We start from the raw sequence: 25,231 nt of genomic DNA on the forward strand, positions 1-25,231 counted from the left end.
CCCTGGGGTCCTCTTTGCAGAAGTGGTTACGGGAAGCCTGCTGGAATGCAACCCAAATGCCAAGAATCGGGAGCAGGCCGCACGGACCGCCTTGCCGGCTGGCTCAGCAACAAAAAACACAGTGCGCGCCGAAAGCCACCTTCAGCTCAAAGGGACAGGTCAGCAAGTGGGGGGTAGGGAAGACCCCTTCTCTTCCTGAAACCCTGGGATGCCACAGTCAGCGCAGGCGATATTGGGCTGGACAGGCCAGTGGTCTCGACTCAGTTCTCAAGCATCTTCCTGTGCTCCCAAAATCATGTGCTCAATCGGAACCACAAAGGCTTTATTTTGGGAAGAAGAGCCACAGCTCATTGGCAGAATATCTGCCCTGCGTGGTGCAGAAAGACATAGTTTCAAGCCCTCAACCCCATGTCAAAGAGCAGTTGTTCAAAGTTGGGAGTTAACTCTTTATTAGCAAAAGAATGATATCCTCAGGTTTGGCTGGGTGTCAGGTCTAATGAGCACAGCAGCTCATCCCGGAAGCTGTTTAGGGGCCAAGAAGGTAGAGAATGAACAATATTTTTAAACCCCATAAAATTTGAGAACAGAAGTCTGCTTGCTGGCAGCTCAGCTTAAAGTTTGTTTTAAAATTTTAAAAACTGATGGTGATCAGACACGATGCTAATCATAATCCTCCAGTAAAAGGTGAACTCCAGCGAACTTCATTGAATGCAGTAAGACATTCAGTGCATATCTAGGAAAAGGAAAACTCTGATCCTAAACCTCCGCTGCCTCGCAGGACATCTTCAGGAGAAGAAGGCCACAAGAGACTAGGGCCCTGCGGGACTTGACATCTTTCCGCAGGACCCGCAAGACAGCGCTGTTCCACCAGGCCTTTGGTCAAGGCACAGCCTGACCTCCTCCTTTGGTAATTCTTCACAGAACTCTAGCCCAATGGTTGCCATCAGTTTGATTTGAACTGATTTTATAATGAATTGATTTTAGAATGCTGTATTATTTTACTGTTGTAAAATAGTACATAACAGAGGGGATTTAGACTAAGGTTACCAGACGTCCCCAGGAACAGTCCCTGGATTTACAAATCAGTCCCCAGACAAAATCCATTGAAGTTGAAAAGTGTCCCCGGATTCATTGAAAAAAATCTGGTAACCTTAACTTATGACGGCTGTGGGAAGGTGGGGACTTTCAGCCTCGGCAACTGATTCACGGGGTAATAATAATAATAATAATAATAATAATAATAATAATAATAATAATAATACATTTATATCCCGCCCTCCCCAGCTGAAGCTGGGCTCAGGGCGGCTAACAACAATAAAACAGTACAAAAGTACTGTCTTAAAAGTGTTCCTTCCGCTACTCTAAAATGTGGATTTCTCCTCCCACTGCGGTTTTTGTATCTGGCTTTTTATTTCCGATATTTTTAGGATGTCGCAAGCCGCTTAAGAGACTTCCTTTGGAATGCGAGGCGATGCAAGAGCCAACGACAGGAATAAATGAAATAGGGGCAGGGTGCGAGCGCACACAGCGCAAGCACATCCCGGCTGATTAAACCAGGATCCGATCACCGAAAAGCAGTCAAAGAAGTCGCCACGAAAACTCAGCAAAAAACTGTTCCCCCCCCCCCGTGACCACAAAAAACAGATCAAGTAAGAAAAATCACACACAGAGGTCTAAGCAAAAGGAAAACAAGAGTCAGAGATCGTGGTGTCGGTGAAAAAATGGTGTGTGTGTGTGTGTGTGTGTGTGCATAGCACCAGCTACAGAATAAGATGCAGGCGACTCCATTACTCCAGATGATTTCACGTTGCATCGAGCAACGTTAAGCGAAACAAAACCACCCGTCCCTTTCTGGCTGCAGAAATGGGTTGTGCTTGTTTTTTTTCCACCCGAGCGAAGTGCCAAAATTCCCATGCAGATGTTCCACATCAAAATCACAGCTTTCTGCTGGAAGAGCACCGCATCTTGTCTAGCAACGAACAGCCACCAAGCTGTTTTACGCGCTTTTTTTTTAGCTCTGCGGTGCTGGGGAATGGGGGCTGTGGATGTCGTTCAGGCACAGGCAAACTCGGCCCTCCAGATGTTTTTGGGACTACAACTCCCATCATCCCTGACCACTGGTCCTGCTAGCTAGGGATGATGGGAGTTGTAGTCCCAAAAACATCTGGAGGGCCGAGTTTGCCTATGCCTGGTGTTGTCGGACTCCAGCTCCCATCATTCCCTACCGCTGGCTGCGCTGACTGCTGGGAGCTGGAGTCCAAGAAGGTCTCAGTGAAGGAAGTAGAATTTGTCTCGGAAAGCAAATACTTTTTTTTTTTTTAAAAAAAGAAACAATTCTAGACAAAATTCGCAAAATGGGGGAAAAAGCTCAGCTGCCACTTAGCCATGGCAAAGGGCCTTACCAGGATTGGGTTGGAGGTATTCCGTAGTCCTAGCCAAGACTTCTGCAACAGCCTTGCTGGTGAGATCCACTTTCTGTAGAAATGGAAACAGTGCATTGACAATACAAAAGCAGCAGAACAGCAGGCCACAGTTAATTCCAATGGCTGGAGAAGATTAACCACTTTCAGTGGAAATGCAAATCCAGAACATTGTTATAAAAGAGGTAAAGGACCCCTGGATGGTTAAGTCCAGTCAAAGGCGACTATGGGGTTGTGGTGCTCATCTCGCTTTCACGCCAAGGGAGTCAGCGTTTGTCCACAGACAGCTTTCCGGGTCATGCGGCCAGCAGGACTAAACCGCTTCTGGTGCAACAGGACGCCATGACGGAAACCAGAGCGCATGGAAACGCCGTTTACCTTCCCGCTGGAGCGATACCTATTTATCTACTTGCACTGGTGTGCTTTCGAACTGCTAGGTTGGCAGGAACTGGGACAGAGCAACAGGAGCTCACCCCCTCGCGGGGATTCGAACCGCCGACCTTCCGATCGGCAAGCCCAAGAGGCTCAGTGGTTTAGTCCACAGTGCCACCCGCATATGTTATGGTGGTGGTGTTGATGATGATTGAATTTATATACCGCCCTATACCGGGAGGTCTCAGGGCAGTTCACATAAAAAGATCACAGTATATAAAATAAAAATAATATCAATAACCCAATAACAACCCCCCCCTAAAGAGCCACATTTTAAAAGGGTATAGGATGTCCATCAGGTCAACCAAAGGCCTGATTAAAAAGGGACGTTTTTGCCTAGTACCTAAAGGTGTATAATGACGGCACCGGGCGAACTTCCCTGGGGAGAGCATTCCACGGACGGGGAGCCACTGCAGAGAAGGCCCCGTTCTCGTGTTGCCACCCTCCGCACCTCTTGAGGAGAGGGCACATGAAGGAGGGCCTCGGAAGATGATCTTGGGGTCTGGGTAGGTTCATATGGAAAGAGGCGGTCCTTGAGGTATTGTGGCCCTGAGCCATTTAAGGCTTTATAGGTCAGGACCAGCACTTTGAATTGGACCTGGAAACTCATTGGTAGCCAGTGCAGTCGTACCAGGATCGGTGTAAGATGCTCAGACCGTCTTGCAAGCTGGCCGCTCAATTCTGCAGCAGGTGAAGTTTCCGAACCATCTTCAGAGGCAGCCCTACGTATAACGCATTGAAGTACCGCATTTTTCGCTCTATAGGACGCACTTTTTCCCCTTCAAAAATGAAGGGGAAATGTGTGTGCATCCTATGGAGCGAAGACGCCATAGCCCCGCGACCCTCTCCCGGCTGGAGGGGTGACGCGCGGCTATGGCAGGAGCCTCTACAGCCCCGCGTCACCTCCCCAGCTGGGAGAGCGTGCGCGGGGCTAAAGAAGCCATAGCCCCGCAACCCTCTCCCGGCTGGAGAGGTGACGCGCGGCTATGGCAGGAGCCTCTCCGCTGCGCCTTTCCGCTGCTCCCCGACCTGCTCTTTGGGGCTGGTGGTGGGCTTCCCCCCGCCAGCCCCAAAGAGCAGGTCAAAAGGAACCTGAAGCCTGGAGAGCGAGAGGGGTCAGTGCACACCGACCCCTCTCGCTCTCCAGGCTTCCAAGGTAGCCGCCTGAACGCACCTTGAACGGCACCTTGTTTTAGAGGGGGAAAACAAGAGGGGGAAAGTTCTCCCCCTCTCTGTGCAGCGCCTCCTGCCGCTTCGCTGAAGGGGCGCTGGGCAGAGAGGGGGAGAATTTTTTTTCTTGTTCTCCCCCCTCTAAAACAAAGTGCATCCTATTGTCCTGTGCGTCCTATGGTTCACACCTCGAGGTTACCAGAGCATAGACATGAATGTGCCATCCCCGCATTGCACCCATGTGCAACGTTGCTTTTCCCCTACTCACCTTTTCCATTTCCTTGAAGTCTTCATCTAGCTTGGTGCCCTCTGCTCCTCCAACCTTCTCGCTGACCATCTTTAAGGAAAACAACAAACACAAAGCACGTTTCAAAAGGCAGCTACTCAGTTAACACACTATTTCAGAATTGTCAACTTTTTTTTCTTACTTTTTTTGTAGGAGAAACAGATTGAGTACCTTTCAGTTATCTTGCTCTTTTATTGAGGATTTTTTCCTCCATAACAACAACTAAAAACAGGTAGGTAGCCGTGTTGGTCTGACGCAGCCGAAATAAATTAAAAAATTGTCTGGTAGCACCTTAGAGACCAACTAAGTTTGTTCTGCGTATAAGCTTTTGTGTGCATGGTATCTGAAGAAGTGTGCATGCACACAAAAGCTTATACCTAGAACAAACTTAGAACCTAGAACACTGCAGATGGTGACAGCAGCCACGAAATTAAAAGACGCCTGCTCCTTGGGAGAAAAGCCATGACAAACCAAGACAGCATCTTAAAAAGTAGAGACATCACCTTGCCAACAAAGGTCTGTATAGTAAAAGCTATGGTTTTCCCAGCAGCAATGTATGGAAGTGAGAGTTGGACCATAAAGAAGGCTGATCGCCGAAGAATGGATGCTTTTGAATTCTGGTGCTGGAGGAGACTCTTGAGAGTCCCATGGACTGCAAGAAGATCAAACCTCTCCATTCGGAAGGAAATCAGCCCTGAGTGCTCACTGGAAGGACAGATCCTGAAGCTGAGGCTCCCAGACTTTGGCCACCTCAGGAGAAGAGAAGACTCCCGGAAAAGACTCTGATGTTGGGAAAGATGGAGGGCGCAAGGAGAAGGGGACGACAGAGGACAAGATGGTTGGACAGTGTTCTCGAAGCTGCCAGCATGAGTTTGACCAAACTGCGGGGGGCAGTGGAAGACAGGAGGGCCTGGCGTGCTCTGGTCCAGGGGGTCACGAAGAGTCGGACACGACTAAATGACTAAACAACAACAAAGAACAAACTTAGTTGGTCTCTAAGGTGCTACTGGACAATTTTTTTATTTATTTCAACAACTAAAAAGCAACACATTTAATGGATGGCCATTTTTCATGGATGCTTTAGTGGGACTAGACCTGGGGTTCACTTCCACCTCCACGATTCTATGATTCACACCCTTATTCCAAGCACAACCAAGTTTCACTTAGGAAAGAACAGATTACAAAGATGCTGGGTAAGTGTAAGCAAGGAAGCTTGCTAGTGACAGAGCCTAGAGAGCACATTTTTAAAGGAACTAGTTCAATTTCAAGATGTCCAAAACGGAAGTGATTCCAGTTCGTGTTCATTCCTTCACAGAATCCACTAATTACGTTCAGTGTTCAGTTCCAATTATTCCAAACGGTCCTTGGAATTTTTTCCTAGCAAGACAAGACTCCAACCTGTCTTCTCGGATGTAAGATCCCCAGGCTGAGAGCTGATGACTGAGAGATACTTTTGGGATCGAAACCGGGAAAGGGGGGGGGTGAGAGTTTTGGAATCCAAAGGGTGTATAAATACATGGTTTTTTCTTTTGGTATTTTATTTTGTAATTATTATAAAAATTGGGAAATTTGTGAAAGGGAATTTGGGTCGACCTTAGAAAAGGGTGTAAATGATGAGTGTTGGGGTCTAAATTGAGGTTCATAAGTTAAAACTGGGCATCTGAGATGAATAAAGTATGACATTAATAAGGTAAAAGTGGGGAATAAGAACTTGCTGAGCTAATTATGGGAATTGGGATACAAGAAGGGGAGATGTGGGGAAGTCAGTGAAAGATGTTAACAAAATAAGGATTTGAAATTATACTTGTTATTTGTGTCGTGTGGTGTTATGTATGCCTATGTTTTTGTGTTTGTCTTAAAACTTGTGAAAATTCAATAAAAATGTTATATAAAAAAAAGACTCCAACCTGTCTTTTCCAGGCTTTATTCTTAGTGCAAACTATTTACAGTGAAGAGCGTCACAAGTTCAGGTCTGGTTCAGTCGCTAGGAGAATCTGGGAGTGGTCGGTCCTTGTACCTCCCCCAGCATAACAGCCGCGTGACCCCCAACCTTCTCCTCCCCTCCCTGCGCTGAAACCTACTGTGAAGAATGGGCACTGGCAAAGGGGTACGTCCCTCCTTTCTGGTTTGCTCAGGCTTGGTGTTGAGGCTCTCCCTAGCATCCCCTGGTCCCACCACCTCCTCTCCACTGGAGGTGGGGCTTTCCTGCTCACCAGAGGAGGAACTGCTTTGCAAGATTTTCGGATACAGATAGGTAGCCGTGTTGGTCTGCCATAGTCGAAATAAAAAAATTCCTTCTAGTAGAACCTTAAAGACCAACTAAGTTAGTTCTTGGTATGAGCTTTCGTGTGCATGCACACTTCTTCAGATACACTGAAACAGAAGTTGCCAGATCCTTCTATATAGTGAGAAGGTGGGGAGGGGTATTACTCAGAAGGGTGGTGGGAATGGGAGATTGGCAGATAGCTGAGATGAGCCTGTTGACGACTCTTAACGACTGCAATAGGTCTTAGAGGAAAAGGCATGGGGTGAGAAGGTGAAAAATGGCTTAGTCATGTATAATGAGATAAGAATCCAATGTCTTTGTTCAGACCAGGTCTCTCCATGGTTTTAAGTTTGTTAATGAGTTGCAATTCAGCAGCTTCTCTTTCCAGTCTATTTCTGAAATTCCTTTGTAGTAAAACAGCTACTTTGAGATCTTGTATAGAATGTCCTGGGAGATTGAAGATTTTCGGAGGTTCCCTATAACACAACTCCCCTTCCACCTCTCGCCTCTGAGCTGATGGCAGTTCCCTGACAAGAACATTCCAAGGTGCTGTGCTGTAGGTATGAAATATGCGTTTAAATATAGGAGCTGGGACCGAGCAACAGGAGCTCACCCCGTCACGGGGATTCAAACCGCTGACCTTCCGATCGGCAAGCCCAAGAGGCTCAGTGGTTTAACCCACAGCGCCACCTGCGTCCCTCTGTGCAACAAAGACCTTTCTGATGCGACGATCCTACAATCTCAACTACGTCGCTCGACTGCACCTTGCTCTTACAAAAATTCACTTGTCCCAGTACGCAAGAAGGAGAGACGCACCCGGCGGAAAACGAAATGGCGTTAGCTACGGACTAAGGCAGGGGTTTTTAATCTCTAATGGCCAACCTGGTGCCCAGTAATCTCCACGGAGTCCCAACTGGACCCACGCCAGGAGCAAAAGGCGCCTGGCTAATTTCTAACACTGGTCCCGGCGGCAAGAAGACATGTCTCTCCCACAATAGTTTTTATAGCCACAGCAGGAGCGGCGACCATCCTACAGTTTGACTTCACTCCAAAAAGCGCATTCCTCCATTGTCTTCCAAGACAGAAGGATAATAATAATAATAATAATAATAATAATAATAATAATAATAATAATAATAATAATAATTTATTATTTATACCCCGCCCATCTGGCTGAGTTTCCCCAGCCACTCTGGGTGGCTCCCAATCAAGTGTTAAAATACAGTACAGCATTAAATATTAAAAACTTCCCTGAACAGGGCTGCCTTCAGATGCCTTTTAAAGAGAAGATAGCTGCTTATTTCCTTCACATCTGAAGGGAGGGCGTTCCACAGGGCGGGCGCCACTACCGAGAAGGCCCTCTTCCTGGTTCCCTATAGCTTTGCTTCTTGCAATGAGGGAACCGCCAGAAGGCCCTCGGCGCTGGATCTCAGTGTCCGGGCTGAACGATGGGGGTGGAGACGCTCCTTCAGGTATACAGGACCGAGGCCGTTTAGGGCTTTCAAGGTCAGCACCAACACTTTGAATTGTGCTCGGAAATGTCCTGGGAGCCAATGCAGATCTCTCAGGACCGGTGTTATGTGGTCCCGGCGGCCGTTCCTAGTCACCAGTCTAGCTGCTGCATTCTGGATTAATTGCAGTTTCCGGGTCATCTTCAAAGGTAGCCCCATGTAGAGTGCATGCCAACCTAACCTAGAGTTTTCTTCCTTCCTTCCTTTTCTCTTTATCTCCCTTCCTCCCTTCGAAAAAGGGTGGGGATCTGATCAGAAGAATGTTGTAGCTTGGTTAGGACAAAAAAGAATTGGGGGGGGGGGAGAATTAGTATCTACCTAGGGGACCACTGCAAGCAGATGAAAACATTAGCAGGGTTTTAATCTCACTTGCAATGCAACAAATGTTATGGAAAATATGCATTGATATGGAATATAGGCTACGGAATAATATGCAGTTTTAAATGTTAACAATAGGACCCACGGAGGGGATGGGGGGGGGGAGACTCAAGATTCAGAGAAATCTCCATATGTGGATATGGATATGTATTTGGCAAAATCAAATAAAAACGATTTCAAAAAAGGAAAATGTTGTAGCTTGGTCTTCCCCTTTTCTCGTTTCCGTCTCTGTACCTTCCTCTCTGCCGCGCTCCTGCAACAACACGTCCGTCGTTGTGACGAACACAGAACAAACATTGCTCTAGCGGAGCCTATAAAAACAAGAGGATAAAGGCCGCCGGAGTTTTAAAGCTCAGTTAAAGAAAGGTCTGGGCAAAGTGCCGAAAACGCGAGCCTCCGCGGGGAAGTGATTCCATGGATGGGACGGTACCACTGTAGAGGTCCTTCTCTACGGTTAAAACTCTTCTCTGCAAGATGACATCTGTTTGTTCCAGTGCAAAATAAGGTCAATGGGAGGGCAGGTCTCCTTCGGATGTAGTCCCCACCAGGATGACAATTCCCCTCCTTCCTTCCTGCCTGCCTTCCACCACCACCGGCAAGGTCATCTCTGGTGGGTCACCCGCTTCTATGGGAAAAGCAATGCCCTTGGAGGGGAGGCGGGAGGCTGCTTGCAGGGTCTCAGTCTGCGGAGCACAAGACTCTTCATCTCAGGGCCATGCGTTCACGCCCCAAACTGAGCAGAACATTCCTCAGTTGCCGGAGGCTGGAGTAGATGACCCTCGCGGTCCCTTTCCAACACTGCAATTTCTAAGATGAAGCATTCAGCCCCGATACAGTCATTGTTGTTGTTTAGTCGTGTCCGCCTCTTCGTGACCCCATGGACCAGAGCACGCCAGGCCCTCCTGTCTTCCACTGCCTCCCCCAGTTTGGTCAGACTCATGCTGGTAGCTTCGAGAACACTGTCCCACCATCTCGTCCTCTGTCTTCCCCTTCTCCTTGCGTCCTCCATCTTTCCCAGCATCAGGGTCTTTTCCAGGGAGTCTTCTCTTCTCATGAGGCGGGCAAACTATTGGAGCCTCAGCTTCACGATCTGTCCTTCCAGTGAGCACTCAGGGCTGATTTCCTTCCGAATGGAGAGGTTTGATCTTCTTGCAGTCCATGGGACTCTCAAGAGTCTCCTCCAGCACCAGAATTCAAAAGCATCCATTCTCTGGCGACCAGCCTTCTTTAGGGTCCAGCTCTCACTTCCATACATCACTAGATACAGCCACACCTCTGGTTAAATATGCTTCAGGTTGAGAGTTTTCAGGTTACGCTCCACGGCGACCCAGAAGTAATGGAATGCGTTACTTCCGGGTTTTGTCGCTCGCGGATGTGCAGACGCTCAAAATGACGTCACGCGCATGCGCAGACACGGCGAATCGCAACCCACGCAGCAGACGCAGGTTGCGTTTGTTTCAGGATGCGGACGGGGCTCCGGAACGGATCCTGTTTGCATCCAGAGGTACCACTGTACTGAGTGGCAAGGCCCTTCCTGAGAAGGGATCCTGTAAAGAGGAGGGAGGGCAACATCCACCAATGCACAAATCTGTGGCACAAGAGCTGTACACATTGGCGACAGAAATTCCCCAGGCGCTGGGCATGGGCCCAACTGCAGCCACATGGAAATCTTTGGAAGCCAAGTTGGCGACAGACATCTCCATCTGGCTGGCCCTTCCAGCTTCCTTAAGCAGGTGGCAGAGGAGAAGTAATTTATCTCCCACCTTTTTCTCCAGGGAGCACATCGTTCAGCCCCCATCTCAGTTAATCCCTACAACGACCCTGGCGAAGAGCTTCATGACGGATCGGGGATTCGAACCCTGATCTCCCAGGTCCTGGTCTGACACTCTAACCCAGCCTTTCTCCACCTGTGGGTCCCCAGATGTTGTTGGACTACAACTCCCATCACCCCTAGCTAGCAAGGCCAGAGCTCAGGGATGGTGGGAGTTGTAGTCCAACAACATCTGGGGACCCACAGGTTGAGAACCGCTGCTAACCATGACACCAGCCTGGCTTCCTAGAGTCCAGATGTTATGGGGCAGCTCTATAAATTAAGTAGGTATATAAATATGCGGAAAGCCATACACCACTTAGAGAAAGATCTGAAATATATTCCTTCAAGCTTGAAGTTGTTTTATTCTGGATTGTTTTATTGGATGTTTTAAGGTGTTGTAAACCGCCTTGAGACTCTTACTTTAAAACATAAAGGTAAAGGGACCCCTGACCATTAGGTCCAGTTGTAACCGACTCTGGGGTTGAGGCGCTCATCTCGCTTTGCTGGCCGAGGGAGCCGGCATACAGCTTCCGGGTCGTGTGGCCAGCAGGACTAAGCCGCCTCTGGTGAACCAGAGCAGTGCACAGAAACGCCGTTTACCTTCCCGCCGGAGTGGTTCCTATTTATCTACTTGCACTTTGACGTGCTTTCAAACTGCTAGGTTGGCAGGAGCAGGGACCGAGCAACGGAAGCTCACCCCGTCATTGCGGGGGTTCGAACCACCAACTTTCTGATCGGCAAGTCCGACCAGGGCTCTGTGGTTTAACCCAAAGCGCTACCCGCGTCCCTATCTTTAAAACATACAGTGCTATAGAAAAGTAATTAATTATAATTATAACTAAAATAATAATGAAAGGGGAAAAGATGGCGCCCAGACATTCTGTTGTGCATGACTCTGCTCCAGGTTCAAGGTGGCATTAGGTGATTAGCCGATATATCTGAGTTTCTAACTGTGGCACACATGCCTTACCTAAAAAACCCACCACACAGACAAACATCCTGCTATCATGAAGTTTCAACAAATGACTCAGTTGGGCACACAGTGCGCTGCGGACTGCAGATAAATATTAGGCTGATCTGCACGTTTGTGTGCAACTTTCTCTCTTTGGCACTTTCACTTTGAACTAGTTACGCCCAGTGCAAAGTGCTCTAGCTATTTTTCCGGAGCCGGGAGCTCAGGGTGTAGCGCGATCCCTGGAAGTCTGGAGACCCACTACAGATAGGACCGAGCCAGACACTGTGGTCTAAACCACTGAGCCTCTTGGGCTTGCTGTTCAGAAGGTCGACGGTTCGAATCCGCACAAGAGGTGAGCTCCTGTTGCTCTGTCCCAGCTCCTGCCAACCTAGCAGTTCGAAAGCACACCAGTGTAAGTAGATAAATAGGTACCACGGTGGCGGGAAGGTAAACGGCGTTTCCGTGCACTCTGGTTTCCGCCACGGTGTCCCATTGTGCCAGAAGCGATTTAGTCCTGCTGGCCACATGACCCGGAAAGCTGTCTGTGGACAAATGCTGGCTCCCTCGGCCTGAAAGCGAGATGAGCGCCGCAACCCCATAGTCGCCTTTGACTGGACTTAACCATCCAGGGGTCCTTTATCTTTTTACCTTTACCTAGACGGACCTATAGACTGGTTTAGTGTCAAGGCAGCTTTCTGTGCTCCTAAGAAGCCTTAATAGGCCAGAGCTTGAAATCTTTGCCGCACATCAGAAATTGACGCTGCTGAACAAGGAACCATATTGCTTTCAGTGCTGCAAGGGGGAGCAGGCCTGCTCAGAGCTTTCTGTGAACCCTCACGTCCTTCTAGCTCCAAGCCTGCTCTCCAGAGATGTGCAAAAGAGACACCCGCAGCTTTGAGAATGTAAAGAAAGAAAAAACCCTTACCACGGCTCATTGTGATCATTGTGATCATTATGATCATTGTGATCATAGTGCCATCTATGTGCATAAGGGACGCGGGTGGCGCTGTGGGTTAAACCACAGAGCCTAGGACTTGCCGATCAGAAGGTCGGCGGTTCGAATTCCCGTGATGGGGTGAACTCCCGTTGCTCGGTCCCTGCTCCTGCCCACCTAGCAGTTCAAAAGCACGTCAAAGTGCAAGTAGATAAATAGGTACCACTCCAGCGGGAAGGTAAACGGCGTTTCCGTGAGCTGCTCTGGTTCGCCAGAAGCGGCTTAGTCATGCTGGCCACATGACCCGGAAGCTGTACGCCGGCTCCCTCGGCCAGTAAAATGAGATCAGCGCGCAACCCCAGAGTCGGCCACGACTGGACCTAATGGTCAGGGGTCCCTTTACCTTTTTATCTATGTGCATGGCACACTGAAAATACAGGTGCGAGGGCTCGGGGAAGAGGGAGGAAAAATGAAGGGGGGGTATTTTTTTCTGGGGGATTTCCAAGTTTTCACATTTCTATTTACAAGTGAAGCAACATGGGCAAAAGGTACCTATAACATGAGCACTGGCAGCCCAGCCTGTTTCTCCACCTGAGGCAAAACAACAAGAACAGCAACCATTTGTTACTTGTACCCTGTCCCTTTGACAGTGTTGTCCCAGCTACTCTAGGCGGCTTCCAACAGAACGTAAAAAGTATAATGAAACAACATTAAAAGCTTCCCAGAACAGGGCTGCCTTCAGAAAGTTTTGACAACTTGGGTGGGCTCTAAAGAAAGGTGCTGCCCTGTTGTGGATGTTGGAGTTTAGGTAAAGGTAAAAAGGTAAAGGACCCCTGGACGGTTAAGTCCAGTCAAAGGTGACCATGGGGTTGCGGCGCTCATCTCGCTTTAAGGCCAGCATTTGTCCGCAGACAGCTTTCCGGGTCGTGTGGCCAGCAGGCCTAAACCGCTTCTGGCGCAACAGGACACCATGACGGAAACCAGAGCGCACGGAAACACCGTTTACCTTCCCGCTGCAGGGGTACCTATTTATCTACTTGCGCTGGCGTGCTTTCGAACTGCTGGCTTGGCAGGAGCTGGGACGGAGGAACAGGAGCTCACCCCGTCGCGGGGATTCGAACCGCCGACCTTCTGGTCAGGAAGCCCAAGAGGCTCAGTTTATTACGTTATTAAGACCACACATTATTACATACCAGCATGGCTACTTTTGCTTTTTTTGCTTTTCAATCGGGCTGCGCATTGGCAGAACCCAGACTGCATTCCACAGGCACGGCTTCCACTCCTCCTCGGCCGGCCTGGTTAGCCCCCTTCTTTCCTGCCTCCTGCAAGCAGAGTACAGTCCAAGTGTGTCAAGGGGGGGAATTCGCCCCCGCCCACCCCTGCATTCCAGGCAGTTGGACGGCTTGGCTTAGGTCTCCTCCGGAGCGCTTGGCTGCAGTCTCAATTGTACTGCACGTCTCAACTCTCAAGCATAAAAACGCTGTTTCCAAACTCCTTTGGGGGAAGCCAGGAGTCCTGGAACGCCTCACGTGCCAAATTTTAGCATTCCGCCTGCTGCAGCAGTTAACTCAGGCATAGGCAAACTCGGCCCTCCAGATGTTTTGGGGACTACAACTCCCATGATCCCTAGCTAACAGGCCCAGTGGTCAGGGATGATGGGAGTTGTAGTCCCAAAACATCTGGAGCGCCGAGTTTGCCTATGCCTGAGTTAAATAGAATTGGATAACCCCACCCGCTCCCTCAATGAGCAATGCATTTTTTACGTGTGAAAGTTTTGCATGAAAAAGTTTGCTGACCCCTGCTTTAGACTGAGCATGGGTGGGCAAACTAAGGCCCGGGGGCCAGACCATAGCTGTCAACTTTCAGATTTGAAAATACAGTGGTGCCCCACAAGACGAATGCCTCGCAAGACGGAAAACTCGCTAGACGAAAGAGTTTTCTGTTTTGGAGGTGCTTCGCAAAACGAATTTCCTATGGGCTTGCTTCGCAAGACGACAATGCCTTGCGAGTTCCTGCGGGTTTTTTTTCCTTTCCCCCCCTTTTCTAAGCCGCTAAGCCGCTTATCAGCTGATCCGATCAGCAGATAAGCCGCTAAAAGCCGCTAATAGCGCTAATCCGCTAATCCGTCAATGGGCTTGCTTCGCAAGACGAAAAAACCACTAGACGAAGAGAATCACAGAACGGATTCTTTTCGTCTTGCGAGGCACCACTGTAAGGGATCAGCAGCCTCGAAAATACAGTGGTACCTCGGGTTACATACGTTTCAGGTTACAGACTCCGCTAACCCAGAAATAGTGCTTCAGGTTAAGAACTTTGCTTCAGGATGAGAACAGAAATCGTGCTCCGGCGGCGTGGCAGCAGCGGGAGGCCCCATTAGCTAAAGTGGTGCTTCAGGTTAAGAACAGTTTCAGGTTAAAAACGGACCTCCGGAATGAATTAAGTACTTAACCTGAGGTACCACTGTAAGGGATCAGCAGCCTCACCTCTCCCGGGGACAGTCTACGGGATATCTAACAATCCGGGATAGCAGCAGGAAACGGCGCTGGAATAAGGGAATTTCCCACAAAAAAAGGGAAGGTTGACAGCTATGGGTCAGACCCGGCCCCCAAATGCAGGGTTTCAGAGGCAGGGTTTGTTCCTAGGGCTACCAGCAGATGCCCAAAGAAGAGACCTCCCCCTCCGTTCTCCAAAGCGCTGCTCCAGACCCAGGGAAACAAGATTTGCTTTATTCCTTTTGCAACCTGGGCATCTTGGCTTCAGCCAACTCAGCCTGGGCTGCTGGACCTGTCCGCTTCCTGTCAACAGCCGCCAACTTCAGAAAGTGATGGGCTTGCAGTTCGATGGGATGCGGCAGAGGAAACCGCATGTGAAAAGGAGGATGTACTTTCCACCCCCCGAAAAAATAAACCAAAGTGCTGAAAGAGGAGCTCCGCCAAGGCTGAGAACAAGCAAAAATATTTTCAAAGACTTTCCTCTTGCAGGCCACGTGGAAGCGACCGCTGAGCTTTTTGCAGGGCATTTGATTTTTTGATCAAGCTGCCTGCTTCTCGGGGAGCAGCTGAGATTACTCGGCAGCCAACAGAGGTCCGTATAGTAAAAGCTCTGGTTTTCCCAGTAGTGATGTATGGAAGTGAGAGCTGCACCATCAAGAAGGCTGATGGCCGAAGAATGGATGCTTTTGAATTCTGGTGCTGGAGGAGACTCTTGAGAGTCCCATGGACTGCAAGAAGATCCGACCTCTCCATTCTGAAGGAAATCAGCCCTGAGTGCTCACTGGAAGGACAGATCCTGAAGCTGAGGCTCCAAGACTTTGGCCACCTGATGAGAAGAGAAGACCCCCTGGAAAAGACCCTGATGTTGGGAAAGATGGAGGGCACAAGGAGAAGGGGACGGCAGAGGATGAGATGGTGGGACAGTGTTCTCGAAGAGACCAGCATGAGTTTGACCCAACTGCGGGAGGCAGTGGAAGACAGGAGTGCCTGGCGTGCTCTGGTCCAGGGGGTCACGAAGAGTCGGACACGACTAAACGACTAAACAACAACAACACCTGCTGCAGATTTATTATTTCAGGGCTTTTAAGAGGTTGCCCTGAACGAACTGCGCCTGGCCCCAGCAAACTCTCTGCCAGGAGAATCAGGGGAAATCATTTCCACTTTACTTTGCTCCGAACTTAAGCTCTCTGGGCTGTGCGTACTGCTAGCACCATGCATGCCGATTTGTCCTTTTTTTTTCTAAATAACTCGCTGGTTTCTGGCCCTCGTGACGGAGCAACAATTCTTAGCAAGTGTTTACCCAGCTTAAAGCCTTTACCCCACACGGCCGGTTTGATCTGCGGAACTGGCATTACGTAAGGAGCCGAGATCTTTCCACGTGGCAGCTCCTACAATCTGGGGCTCCCTGCTCACTGACGCTAGGTGTTGGGCTTTGGCAGACGCCCAAAACGTTTCTGTCTGTGCAAGCCTACCTAGACATGCGAAGTCGATCTGCGCTGGAATCCACTTTTAGTTCAGAATGCACACTTTGAAATGTCGACCGTAGTCATTTTGCTTTTTGTAAACTTCTTTCTTTTTTTTTAATGATATTTATTGGGAATTTAAAGTTACAGAAAAGAGAGAAGAAAGAAAAGCAAAGAAAAAAAGAGATTAAACAGTACAAATCAATAAAAATAAAATAAAAAAACCAAACATACAATACACCAAAATCAAAAACAAAAAAATAAATTTAAAAACAAATCCAATATTCCCATACCCTTATCTTCATTAACTTGTTTCCTCGACCTCCTCACACCTCCCTTTTTTGTATTCTAATTATTAATTATCTCAGCAAATCCTTTCCATCTTTCACTGTATTCTGTCCTTTAATTGTCTTAATTTATTTTAGCCTTATCTTACCATAAAAAAACCCTAGAACTTCAAAGCTTATTTATACATAACTCCTTATAACATTTCTACTAAAGCCTAATAGTTTCATTCCAAGATTTTCCTAACAGTCGTTAATTTTGCAATATTTCTCTAAATAAACTTTCTGCCAATCTTCATCCACCGTCTCTTCTTCCTGGTCTCGGGTTCTGTCAGTCCTTTCTATCTGTTTCATCTAGTCCATCAACCTGGTGATCTTATGTCCGAGGCTCTTAACTCTTTTCCATGTCCCTTCTGCAAATCTTCTTCATAATTGTACATGCACTTTACTTTGTCTTCTGCTTGTTTCTTGACGTCGATTTTAGCGTGTTTTTATATTCTAGGTAAGCTGCTTGTGGGTTTCATCTACGGTACAAATCTTGCTAAGTAAGTCGTGGGGTTTTCAAGCTTCGCAACACCTCATCTGCCCTGTCCCATAAAATCACGGTATCATAAGAGTTTGAAAGGAACCCCAGAGTCATCTAGTCCACCCCCCCCTGGAATGCAGTAATCTCATATAAACCGATAGCCGTCCAACCTCTGCTTAAAAACCTCCAAGAAAGGAGAGTCCACAACCTCCCGAGTGAAACCATTCCACTGTTGAAGGGTCCCATTGCGCCCAAGGTACAAGACCCCCAAATAAATGGGAGATCTGATTTAGCATACTTATTTAGCAAACAAATTATGCCATGCAACTAAGTTGCACGATATAAGGTAAAAGGTAAAGGTAAAGGAAGGGGCGCGGGTGGCGCTGTGGGTTAAACCACAGAACCTAGGACCAGTGGTGTAGCGTGGGGGGTGCAGGGGGGGCCGGCCGCACCGGGCGCAACATCTGGGGTGGCGCTCGCACTCGCAGCTCTCTGCCCCTACCTGGCTCACTCACTCTCTCTCACTGCAGGGGCGCAAATTACTTGCCTTGCCACGGGTGCTGACAACCCACGCTACGCCACTGCCTAGGACTTGCCGATCAGAAGGTCGGTGGTTCGAATCCCCGCGACAGGGTGAACTCCCGTTGCTCGGTCCCTGCTCCTGCCAACCTAGCAGTTTGAAAGCACGTCAAGGCGCAAGTAGATAAATAGGTACCACTCCGGCGGGAAGGTAAACGGCGTTTCCGGACGCTGCTCTGGTTCGCCAGAAGCGGCTTAGTCATGCTGGCCACATGACCCGGAAAAACTGTCTGAGGACAAACGTCGGCTCCCTCGGCCAATAAAGCGAGATGAGCGCCGCAACCCCAGAGTCGGCCACGACTGGACCTAATGGTCAGGGGTCCCTTTACCTTTAAAGGTAAAGGACCCCTGGACGGTTAAGTCCAGTCAAAGGCTACTATGGGGTTGCGGAGCTCATCTTGCTTTCAGGCAGCGGCTGACCAGTTGTACATCGCTGTAATGATGAAACATTTCACAGAAAACCTCCCATTTTGGAAAATATTCCGTCCCACAGCAGCATAGTTACGAAAGGTTGTAGTCAAAGTTCGCTATCCTCAGAGTAGATCCACTGAAATTAAAAGGGGATCCCTTACTTGAATCATAGAATTATAGAGGCGGAAGGGACCGTAAGGTTCAACTCCCTGCAAGGCAGGAATCTTTTGCCCAACCTGGAGCTCAAACCCACAACCCTGAGATTAAGAGTGTCATGTTCTACTGATTTAGGGTCATCAATTGCACTGGATTTAGTCCTATCAAAATTTACAACCTTGCAACCAGGGATGGATGGGGTGGGGAGGGGTTCAATGCAATTCACATTTAAGGGCAAACCTCCCTAATTCCTGAAACAACATGGGGGAACGGAACCCAGACATCCTTCAAAGTGTGCTCAGAATTCTGCAGCGCAGTTCTCCAAACAAGTAGCACGTGCAAAACATGCATATACAGTACTGGGGTAAAGCGTGCCTACAAGTGTATATATTTGTGACAACATGTTGTGTTTTATTGGGGCAACTGCTTTGCAAACGTGTTTTAGGCAAACCTGTGTGTACAAGTGTGTGTACCTGCGCCTTTTTAGGAGGGCTTAAAAATAATAAATCTCAAACTGACGTGGAAATGTGAACTTAAGACTAGAATAAAAAGAACAACCGGGAGAAAGTGAAACTGACAGATCAATCCAGCCCTAGATACAAGTCCAAATTTCCTCCCGCTGTCTGTACACTTGGAAGACAACAACAGGCCAGAGCCACAGCTCTCGGCCGCACGACCCTCCTCTCTCGGTGTTTGTTCACGTGGCCATGTTTGCCTACCTGAACGCTAAGATCTTCCTTCAAAGACCCTGTTCTAGAAAGTGAAGTGATAAGCTACTAGAGAACGGGGCCTTCTTGGTGGTGGGCCCAGTAATGCAATAGCTTCCTGAGAGAAGCTCGCCTTGTTCCTTATCTACGGCCTTTTGGACACCAGAGGAAAACATCCTTGCTTAGACAAGCCTACATAGGTCGGTGCAATTTTCATCTGTTTTGGCATTTTAACTCTTGCACTGAAATAGGGAAATTTCAGGGAGAATTCTAGCCAATGCAAATTCTCCCCACATTCGAAAGTCACGTGCAGATCTCAGCCGGTCAGGGAATCAAGGAGAGCCTGGGACCAAGAAAAACGGACAGTAGACCTGATTTTTACCGCGATACCGTTGCATGCTTTCATGTATGGTTGCAATTTTTTACTTATTTATTCTCTTGGGTTTTTTAATTGCATTAGAGCTGTTGAGGGCTTAGTGTGGTTTTAACCTGAGCTGCAAAGTGTTGCGGTTGTAAGGAGTTTTTTAGGGCATCTTAGGGCAGGATCTAAACAGGGTGTTCCATCAGTGGAAGGATTTTCAGAACAGAAACTCCACCTCCCCGAATCTACGGCAGAGGATTGAGGGAATACCTAGAGAGTAAGCATTTGAAACCGAGGTGGGTATCCCATTGCACCAACAAAAATCCTTGCAAGGAGTGGTCTGCGTCTTGGTGTTGTTTTGGATGCAACCCTTAGGCTCTTATTTCTGTTGTTTGCTTTTAATTAATAGTAATTAAATACTGCTTGGTAAGCCACCAAGGGAACATTATTAAATGAGTACAGCACACACACATACCCCAGGTCCATAAGGAAAGACAAATACAGTGGTGCCTCGCAAGACGAAATTAATTCATTCCGCAAGTTTTTTCTTCTTGCGAGTTTTTCGTCTTGCGAAGCATGGTTTCCCATAGGAATGCATTGAAAATCAATCAATGCGTTCCTATGGAGACCGTCCGGGGACAGAGGGGAAGCGCCGCTCTGTCCCCTCTTTTGAAGCAAGGGGCGGCGGGGAGAAGATCGCTTCTCCCCGCCGCCCCTTGCTTCAAAAGAGGTCCGGGGACAGTGGGGAAAACGTGCTGCGCTTCCCGCTATCCCCATAGCTTGCGGGGCAAGCTTCGTTTTGCGAAGCAAGCCCATAGGGAAATTCGTCTTGCGAGGCAACTCGAAAACGAAAAAACCTTTCGTTTTGCGAGTTTTTCGTCTCGCGAGGCGTTCGTCTTGCGGGGCACCACTGTACTGCGTACGAGGTGCCAAAGTGTGCATTCTGCACAGCGCAAAACAGCAACAGCAACAACCCACACGGCGCATCGTATTTTTTGCTCCATAAGACGCACTTTTCCCCTCCTAAAAAGTAAGGGGAAATGTGTGTGCGTCTTATGGAGCGAATGCAGGCGGGAGGCTCTGCTCAGCGCTCCCTTTAAAGAGCTGCCCTTCTCCCTCCTCGGGGGAAAAGCCCCCAAGAGCTGCGCACACACTCCGCACGCTCTTTAAAGGGAGTGCGGCTCTTGGGAGAGTCTTAGCCGCGCGCAGCCTCACCCGGACGGGGGATGAAGACTCCCCTTGCCCGGGAGAGGCTGCGCGCGGCTAAACAAGAAGCCAGGACAGCGAGCGGGATTGCAGCGCTGCAATCCCACTGGCTATCTTGGCTTAAGCCTGCGGAGGCTTCGCGGGCTATCCCAGAAGCCAGAACAGTGGCTGTTCCTTCCCCCACCTCCCAGAAAAGCCCCCAAGAGCCGCGCTCCCTCTAAAGAGCGTGCGGCTCCTGCCGGAGGTGGGGGGAAAGCCAGTAGGCTTGCTTTCGCTGAAGCCAGGAGGGCCAGAGGGATCGGTGCGCACCGATCCCGCCTGCTCTCCTAACTTCAGAGATAGACTCGCAAAGCCTCCTGAACGAAGAGGGAGGAACGCTCCCTCTTAGCTCTGGATGCTTTGCGTTGCTTACTTATTTCTTGTTTTCCTCCCCTAAAAACTAGGTGTGTCTCATGGTCTGGTGCGTCTAATAGAGCAAAAAATACGGTATCCATTTACAAAGAAATCGCGAGGGGAAACGTAGTTCTGTGGACAGAATTTCCTCGGGCGGAAGAGACGGCATCAGCATCTGGAGAAAGGTTATTGCATGGCTTGCAAGAAAAGATCTCTGGGGGAAAGAGGGCGGCAACGTACAGCCGCCCACGTCCGTATTCCACTTTAGATGACATTTTCCAGGCCTGGACCCTGGCCCAGATAAAGCCACTTTTCGCTGCAGCGCTGGGATCTCCTGCCCAATTCTCTCCTTCCCGCCCCTTACAAGCTGCTGACTCACTTTTTTTCAAGAGAGAGAAATTTAAATGGGATGCGGGGGGGGGGGGGTTCTGACACATGCATGCAAGAGCCAGGAAAAGAATCTAACACCGAGGGAGTAAGGTTAATTAGGCATAGTTATTCGTCTCCCTCAAAGGGGGGACTAATCATTAACAGCAAGAGCTCTGGGGAAACAGCTACAGAATAGCTACACACACAACTCCCCCCTCTCCTCCACGCTCAAACTAAACAGGAGTCTGGTTAGCATAAAGCAACTTTGCATGGTCACCTATGGCGAGCAAATTATGTTTCCAGGTGAGTAGAGGCAACAACAAAAAATTGCATTACTAGAGGAAGTGTAGCTGTGATTGGAATGGTCAAAGATGCTGGGAACTGTCATTTGATCAATGCTTGCAGGGTGAACTAGTTTGGCTTAACGTTTGCTGAATTAGTGCAAAAAACCTCCGAACCGCAGTTGAAAGCAGTTCTCCTAACTGCTGGCCGAACTAAACGTGAATTAAAGATTGTTTTCGGGAGTTGGATTCTGAATGATTCCTAGCTGATCTTCACGTCCATTCTCTTGCATCATCATCATCATTTTAGCCCTTTGGGCCTTGAAGCTTCAAGATCCTTAATTTTGTTTTTAAGTTGTATTCATGCAACTTGTTTTTATTATTGCTTGTTAGCCGCCCTGAGCCTGGCCTTGGCTGGGGAGGGCAGGGTATAAATAAAAATTATTATTATTATTATCATCCTAAATGCTGGGGGATATAAATTGAACTATTCATATTTATGTGCACATATGGGTTTGATGTTTTCTTCCAAAGCGTATTTTTACATGAGCCTGCAACATTCTGAAGGCTGGGGGAGAAAATCATTGTTTAGGTCATTGTTAAGGCCCGGGGGCTGGATCCGGCCCAATTGCCTTCTAAATCCGGCCCGCGGACGGTCCGGGAATCAGCGTGTTTTTACATGAGTAGAACGTGTGCTTTTATTTAAAATGCATCTCTGGGTTATTTGTGGGGCATAGGAATTCATTCATTCCCCCCCCCCAAATATAGTCCGGCCCCCACACAAGGTCTGAGGGACAGGAGACTGGCCCCCTGCTGAAAAAGTTTGCTGACCCCTGCCTTAGGAGAACTGAAGGCGAACCAAATTAGTTCGCTTTGCAAAGGGGCAAACGTGAATCAGAATTAGTTCCTTTGGGGTGCAGGCTGGACGTGAACTGGAAATACTTCCATTAAGAAGTGAATATTTCCAAGCCCTGTGTGTCGAAAACCACATTGTGGGGGGCATGTTGGCTACCCCTGTATCAAACTGCTGCTCACCAGGCGATCTTAAGCCACACACTTTCAGCCGACGCAACCTTCTATCCAGCTGAGAGGATAAAGTGTGTGCTTGTTTGTGAAGAACAGGAGGAAATCATGTACCAGCTTGATCTCTCTGGAGGGCAAGGCAAGGAAAGAAATGAGACAAAAATAAACCTCTGGTTAAAGGATCTAAGATGGCAGAGCTAAGATGTCGCTCTGGCCCGGACTGTGAAGAGATGCTGCCGGTCAAAATTGTAAATATCAGGCGATGGTGAAGAGTTCTCTCTCTGCCCAAGACCTGACAGAGCTGCTGGCAGTCAGAGTAGAGAATTCTGGGCTAGATGGACAAATAGACAGAAAATTCGCTCTGGAAAGAGGGCACTTCGGGGCAGGAAACTTGAAGAACCAAACGGCGGGCAGCACATTAATTGCTGAGGATGTTCGCAGCAAGAAGGATGAAACTGCGCTCTTGAGGAAGGAGGGAGCGTGGGGCCCCCCAGCTCTGCGGTTATCAAGGGGAGCGTCTTGCAAGGCTCTGGAAAGGGAGACCTGGCTTCACAACCACAGCAAGCAGATTTAACGCTTGCTACACCTGTTTGTGGAAAAAAACAAGCTCTGAAAGGTCCGGCCAGGTCATCGCGATTCAGGCCAAATCAAGCTGAGCCTGTTTGGAGCACATTTGATATGCCTCCTGTTTGAATAGTTCCTTGTTGCTCCCCGGTACCAGATCCTGGTCTCTTCTGCCTGTTCACTCCCCTCTCCCACAAGATGTTGACCTCCCCTCTCTATTCATTCCTCGAGTTCCCCTGCTCCATCCGTGGCCAATTTTCTTTCTGTCAGCTCCGGAAACCCAGTCCTCTTGCTAAAACATTCCTGGCCTCTCCCTTCCCTCTCGACGGACATTCTGTCATTCAACGTTCTTCTGCAGTGCTCACAAACATTTCATGAAACGTGAGCTCAGCCTATGACTTACTGCACACATGGGGTAGGCAAACATAAGGCCCAGGGGCCGGATCCGGCCCAATCGCCTTCTAAATCTGGCCCGCGGACGGTCTGGGAATCAGCATGTTTTTACATGAGTGGAATGTGTCCTTTGATTTAAAATGCATCTCTGGGTTATTTGTGGGGCCTGCCTGGTGTTTTTAGATGAGTAGAATGTGTCCTTTTACAGTGGTACCTCTAGATGCGAACGGGATCTGTTCCGGAGCCCCGTTCGCATCTAGAAGCAAATGTACCCAGCGAAGGCACATCTGTGCACGCACGTGTCGCTTTTTGCCGCTTCTGTGCATGCGTGCGACGTCATTTTGAGTGTCTGCGCATGCGCAAGCGGTGAAACCCGGACGCAACGCGCTCCTTTACTTCCGGGTTGCCGCAGAGCGCAACTCGAATGCGCTCTTCCCGAAGCACATTCAACCCGAGGTATGACTGTATTTAAAATGCATCTCTGGGTTATTTGTGGGGCATAGGAATTCATTCATTGCCCCCCCAAAAAAAATATAGTCCGGCCCTCCCTCAAGATTTAAGGGATAGTGGACTGGCCCCCTGCTGAAAAGGTTTGCTCACCCCTGGGGTGGGGGACTGGACGACAGGTAGCAGCTTAAAAAAAAAAAATCAGTGCCAAGGACATACCGTATTTTTTGCTCTATAAGACTCACTTTTTCCCTCCTAAAAAGTAAGGGGAAATGTGTGTGCGTCTTATGGAGCGAATGCAGGCTGCACAGCTGTCCCAGAAGCCAGAACAGCAAGAGGGATTGCTGCGCAGCAATCCCTCTTGCTGTTCTGGCTTCTGAGATTCAGAATATTTTTTTTTCTTGTTTTCCTCCTCCAAAAACTAGGTGCGTCTTGTGGTCTGGTGCGTCTTATAGAGCGAAAAATACGGCAGATTGCTTACTGGGAGAAAAGAAACGTTTCCGCCTGGTGTCTAAAGATATGCAACGAAGAGGACAGGCGAGCCTCCCTGGGGAGAGCGTCCGCAAATGGGGAGCCGCTGCAGAGAAGGCCCCGTTCTTGTGTTGCCGACCTCCCGAAGAAGGGCCTCGGGTGAGGATTGCAGGGTCTGGCTTGGTTCATACGGGGAGAGGTCTTGAGCCGTTTAAGGCTTTATAGGTCAAAACCAGCCTTTTGAATTGGGCCTGGGAGCTAGCTGGCAGCCAGTGCAGCCGGGCCAGGCTTGGGGCTATGTGCTCACGCCATTTTGTCCTGGTGAGCAGCCTGGCCATTGAATTTTGCAACTGCTGAAGCTTCCAGGCCACCTTCGGAGGCAGCCCCACGAAGAAGAACGCCTCGTGTAGCTCACGACACACTGCAAATGTAAACACCGAATTTAAAAAACCACGGGTTCCAGTGGGGATCAGGTGGCGGTGTGAATCAGCCTCTTAAGACTTCCAGGAATCTGGCGCACCGAGTATTTCCTGAGTGGCTGCCTGCAGCTTCCATGCCGAGTTGAGCCGATACCGGAGGCGAGAGCCCTAAGTTGCAGAGAGCAGCTCCACCCAGGCGGGACTAGGTCTGCCTGCCTGCTTGCTTGCATCTTTTCCATCTCTCCTTGCCAAGGGAATTGCAGCACCCAACACCTAGCTGGGAGGATGTGTTCGCCTTTAGCCTAGTTCCTTTCCCATGCCATGTTTAGAACAGGAAACAGGCCGAGTGAAAGGAAGCTCACCCTATTTCTCAATTCCATCCTTGACACCAAGTGCATGTTTGGTAAAGAGAAAGGACAGAGTCATAGGTGGAAAGATAGGCAGAGGGGACCAGGTCAGACTCTCTCCCCAAAGTAATAAAGAGCTGAGTCAAGGTCTACAGGAGAGAAACTGCCCCCCTA

General features: G+C 49.0%; 1 protein-coding gene across 2 annotated transcripts in view; it reads right to left on the reverse strand.

Annotated features, from left to right (window-relative positions):
* SH3GL1 (SH3 domain containing GRB2 like 1, endophilin A2) overlaps nt 1-25,231 on the reverse strand; it is a 48,836-nt gene that overhangs the window by 14,419 nt on the left and 9,186 nt on the right. For both annotated transcript variants that reach the window (XM_081177963.1, XM_081177962.1), the window contains exons 2-3: nt 4,291-4,359; nt 2,403-2,475 (exon numbers count right to left, since the gene is read on the reverse strand). In XM_081177963.1, coding sequence (XP_081034089.1) covers nt 2,403-2,475; nt 4,291-4,359 — 142 coding nt within the window. The remainder of the gene's footprint in view (nt 1-2,402; nt 2,476-4,290; nt 4,360-25,231) is intronic.

This window comes from Podarcis bocagei (assembly GCF_964188305.1).
Source record: "Podarcis bocagei genome assembly, chromosome: 18".
NCBI classification, from domain to species: domain Eukaryota; kingdom Metazoa; phylum Chordata; class Lepidosauria; order Squamata; family Lacertidae; genus Podarcis; species Podarcis bocagei.